This window comes from Olea europaea, chromosome 12 (genome assembly GCF_002742605.1).
Source record: "Olea europaea var. sylvestris chromosome 12, O_europaea_v1, whole genome shotgun sequence".
Lineage (NCBI taxonomy): Eukaryota > Viridiplantae > Streptophyta > Magnoliopsida > Lamiales > Oleaceae > Olea > Olea europaea.
In genome coordinates, this window is record NC_036248.1 from 16,021,438 (window position 1) to 16,026,722 (window position 5,285).

Sequence of the window (5,285 nt, forward strand, 5' to 3'; positions counted from 1 at the left end):
TATCAATATCTGTTATCATATCTATGTCTGTTCTAAAAGGTATATCATATTTTGAGATACTTTTCTTTTCTTTTTTTCCAATTTATCTATTATATCTTGTATATCTTTTATGATTATTGACCTTACAATTCCTTTAGCGAAATTTTCTAATAAGTTTTCTTTAAAACATTTTAATATTTCTTGTGATGCATATAATTGTTCTTGATATCCTATCTTATCAATTTCTTTTTCAATCTTAATTTCTTTTTTATTTTTAACAACCTTTTTTATATTATATGGTCCTCTTTTATATTTGGGTTTTTCTATTTTATAATTATTCATTAATAATTCTCACAAATTTTTAGAAAAATTACTTGTTAGATTTTTTAAGGACTTAGATAGAAGATTTTTATTATGTAAGGGGTTATTTTTAATATTTGATTAAGGATATTTTGGGTAGTTCAAAATGTTTAGAAAAGTCAAAGGCTATTTTGGAAAATTCTTCCTTTATTTAGGTCAATTTGAGGTATTTCCCCAAATTTGTTTTAATAACCAGGGTCAAAGTTAAAAATAATGAGGTCACGTTTTGGTTATTGAAAAATGCCTTCTTTTGTATATACTGAACACAATAAACAACCTGCTTAGCAATTTTGAAAAGTGAGGATTTTTTCTTTGTTGGAGTTTGGAGCGCATACAAGCTCACGGTAATTATCTTGGACTGTCGATTCAAAAACAGATTCAGTTCACCATTGCAGAATTCTAGTGTTCAATTTCTATAGATTTTCCCATTGTATTATGGGAGACAGACACTCACAGAATCCTCGCGTAAGAGAGTGAATCTGTTTTAAAGACATTAGTACTGCGAATGCCCTTTCCATGCTCTCTTTAGATGCCAGGAGGTGGAAAAGGCCTGGAAAATCGGCAATTTCTCAGACTGGAATTCAAAAAACCTATTGTTGTAGAACTCTTTCTCCTTGCTTAATGTTGTCTCTTTGCTTTCCAGCCAATTCTAGTAACCAAATTACCACAATTAATGGATTTCATCAAGAAGAAAATTGCAGTTGTAGATAAATGGGAATGGGATAAGCGTAAAACATTAATCTTTAATGGAAAACCAAAAATTCCGTAATCTTGGTTCTGATATCACATGTAAGCAATTAATTTCTAATGCCAAGATTTTTAACATTCATGATTTTCACATATAAATTTAATTGATCAAGAAACATACTGTTAGATTTTGCGTTGGCTAATCTGTGAACAAAAGAGTAAAATTTTAAATGTTCAAAAGTTTGGGGTCAATTTGTCAATGTTTAAATGTTAGGGGTCAATTTGTACATGTGTAAAAGATGAGGGACTAAGTTGCCATTTTGTCAAAGTAGGTTAGGGTTCGAGCTATGAAGTAGGGCAAGATGTATCGTTGAAATTTCGCTAGCTGCTCGCCAAGTGGTCGCTTGAGCGACAAAAACAGAAAGGTCGTTGCTCGCTTCTCACCCTCACTTGTCGCTCATTTTTCGCTCGAGGGACGGTGTTACTTAGAAAATTCTATTTTCCTTTTTTTGACATTTTGGCCAGACCCAAATGTCCCAATACACTTCATATAAATTAAATTGCGCTAATTTTCATACATCTCTCTTAAGGATTGGAATTAAAGAAAAACTCTCTACACTTGATTCATTCATTCAATCTCACATTTGATTCGCGTAATCACCTAAAAACATCAAATCTACATTCATCAAACACAACAACACAACCTTCCAGTGCTTTTGTTGATTCTCGGAGATCAAGGAAGGAGATCGGAGTCCCGATTGTTAGAGAACGGGCGATTCTCTTGAATCCACAGGAGATAGACGAAATCAAGAGCCAAGAATTGGTGTAGCACACAATCCAGGAGGGCTAGGAGCCAGGAGTTGGTGTAGAATCACGCATTCCAGGAAGGCTTTGAGGAAATTACAGTTTGCAGGTCAGAAAAACTAGTGTGGGTTGAGTCTGGCAGATTGTAAATTGTATTTTCATTGATAGTGGATTCCTACTGGCTTGGGCTCGGAGTTTTACCCACCTTAGGGTTTCTCTGTCAACAAACAATTGCGTTATTTACTTTTCTGCTATTAATTTATTGCCGCTATTCAAACATAGGATAGCAAAGCATGTGAACTGATCTAGACAAATTAATATTTGTGACGTGTTGCAATTATTAATTGATTGAAAAAGAAAATTCCGCATAAACACCTATTCACCCCCTCTAGGTATTGATTGGGTCGAATTACGATATTTCAAGTGGTATCAGAGCCAAATCTCGAGTCCTGACCCATAGTTATCTAGATGAGTCAATCACTATCTATGCCTTCGTATTTTGACGAAAGCAACTATACCTATTGGAAGGTTAGAATGCGTGCTTTTCTTAAGTTCCTAGATGAACGTGTCTGAGCGAGTGTACAAAATGGTTGAAAACCTCCTTTCACAACTGTTTCTAGTATTGTAACCCCAACTGACATTTCCCTTTGGACTAAGGATGAATTCGCTAATTGCAATTGGAATAGTAAAGGTCTCCATGCATTATTTATGTCTGCGTCTCCTGAAGAGTTTAGGAGAGTGTCAATGTACAAAATTGCTAAAGATGTATGGGACATTCTAGAGACAACGCATGAGGGAACTAGAACTGTGAAAAATTCTAAGTTGCAAATGTTGGCCTCAAGGTTTGAAGAAATTAAGATGAAGGATGATGAGTCTTTTGATCAGTTCTATGCCAAATTGAATGACATTGTTAACTCTAGTTTCAACCTAGGTGAGAGGATTCTCGAGTCCAAATTTGTGAGGAAGGTTCTTAGGTCTTTGCCTGAGAGATTTAGACCTAAAGTCACAGTTATTGAAGAAAGTAAGGACCTGGACACAGTTAAGATAGAAGAACTCGTAAGATCCCTTCAAACCTATGAACTCACCATTTCACAACCGAGGAAAAAGAAGTCCATAGCCTTGAACACCGTTAGGGAAGAGGAGTTTAAGTCATCTGACGTGGAAACTCTTAGAGATGAGGAGATTGCCTACTTTGTAAAAAAATTTCAGAAAGCCTTAAAGGGCAAGAAATGGCCCCAAGACAAAAAGAGAGGAGCCCCTAGTAAATTCCTAAGAAAGAAGAATGATAAATCAACTGCTCGGAATCCTGGTAAGAAATCTCAAGTGGTTAGGTGTCATGAGTGTGAGAGATTTGAGCACTATAGGAATGAGTGTCCTAGCTTTAAGAAAAATCTAAAGAAGGGAAGGAGCAAGACATTAGCTGTGTCCTTGACTGATGACGATTCTAACTCAAGTGATCAAAGTGATTCCTTAAGCAGTGGAGAGGAAAAGGGCTATATGGCTTTTGTATCTACTGTCAAGAGTGAGTCAAATAAGGAGAGTGAGAAGGTTGAGGAGGAGGTAGAGAGTAACAAGTCCCGTGATGATTCTGAGGATGAGACGGATATACATGAGGCTTATCAACTTCTGTTTAAGGAAAGTCTCAAGATCAAAAAGGTAAATAAAGCCCTATTTAAGAAGGTAGACGAGCTTGAGAGAGAGAATGAGAAAATCACTAATGATCTTCAAGTCTCATCTAAAAATCTCAGTGAGTTGAAGTGTATCAATGAGAAATTAGAAGACAGGGTTAAGACACTAACTAATGAGTTAGAGAAATCTAGTACTCAACTGCAGTCGTTTATGAGTGGAACAAAGAAACTAGACGATCTATTAGGAATGAACAAACCAGCTGGAAATAGGCAAGGTCTAGAATTTGTGAAGAGTGATGGCAATGTGTCTAGTTCATCCAAGACCACATTTGTCCCCGCTTCCAACAGGTCTAATGTTTCAACCAATCCAGAATCCAAAGGCAAGGATGTTACTTAACTGAAGGCCGCTAGAGCCCGTAAGATTTCTACACCTAAATTTCAGGATCAACACTCGCGTGCATCTGAACCTAGGTTCATACCCACTTGTCATCACTGCGATGCTTTAGGTCACACGAGACCTAGGTGTCGAAAGCTAGTAAATAGGAATAGAAGTCAGGATATCCCTAGTCAAGTAAACTTCCTTTCAAATCAGGTTAGTCACTTAACTGAGATGGTAACAAGGTTGACTAGGATCACCTCGACCTCTAGCAAATTTTAGGTAAAGAAATCTGATGTGAGTGAGTACGATGAGAATCTAAAATGTCTTGTTGCTCATGTAGCGTATAAGGCTCAAAATACATGCATGTGGTATCTTGATAGTGCTTGTTCTAGACACGTGTGGTAACAAGGCCTTATTTTCTACCTTTGATGACTGCAACGGTAGTGTAGTTACCTTTGGGGATGGAGCTACAGAACCCATTCGAGGTAAAGGCTCCATCACCATTTCTTGAACTTTTTACAATATCTAATGTGCTTTATGTAGAGGGTCTTAAGTCTAACTTGTTGAGCATTAGTCAAATCTGTGATGCGAGCTATGGAGTGAGTTTTGTCCAAAAGAGATGCACTGCTTATGACCCTTCAGGTAGTGTTGTTCTTAAAGGTGTTAGAACATCTGATAACTATTATGGAGTTCTCCCAAACTCGAACTATGTGTGCAGTAGTGATAAAATTGATATGTCTGAACTTTGGTATCAAAGGCTCGATCATGTTAATTACAGAAGTCTGTCTAAATTGGTCAAAAACCTAAAATTGATCAAAGTGAAAATGATGTGTGCAGCCGTGTCAACAAGGAAAGCAACTCAAGATAAACCATAAGCAAACCTCGAAAATCTTGACAAATAGACCCTATGAGCTTCTCCATATGGGTTTAATGGGACCATCTAGAGTGGAGAGCCTAGGAGGCAAACTGTATATTCTGGTTGTGGTAGATGACTTTTCCAAATATACCTGGATTGAACTATTAAGAGAAAAATCTGAGATAGGTAATCTGGTTAAGTCCTTATATAAAAGACTCAAAATTGAACAAAATCTTTCCATTTCTAGGGTTCAAAGTGATCGTGGGAAAGAATTTGAAAACTTCAATCTTGAAAACTTCTATTTGGATGAGGGGATTACGCATGAGTTCTCCTCATTAATCACTCCACAGCAAAATGGAGTTGTTGAGAGAAAGAATAAAGTGCTTCAAGAAATGGCTAGGGCCATGCTTCACGGCAAGGATCTAGCAATGCATTTCTGGGGTGAAGCCATTAACACCGCTTTCCACATAGTAAATAGGGTATACCTGAGATCGAAAATAGATAAGACTCTTTATGAGATCTGGAAAGGTAAGAAGCCTACTGTTAAATACTTTCGCGTGTTTGGCAGCAAGTGTTACATTCCGAGGGATAG

At 36.9% G+C, this 5,285-nt stretch overlaps 1 protein-coding gene across 1 annotated transcript; it reads left to right on the forward strand.

Annotated features, from left to right (window-relative positions):
• Nucleotides 1-2,538: 2,538 nt before the first annotated feature.
• On the forward strand, nt 2,539-4,712 carry LOC111406675. Its single transcript, XM_023036064.1, has 4 exons — nt 2,539-3,846; nt 3,901-4,071; nt 4,178-4,322; nt 4,381-4,712. The coding sequence occupies exons 1-4, from the start codon at nt 2,539-2,541 to the stop codon at nt 4,710-4,712; spliced, it is 1,956 nt and encodes a 651-aa protein (XP_022891832.1).
• Nucleotides 4,713-5,285: the final 573 nt, after the last annotated feature.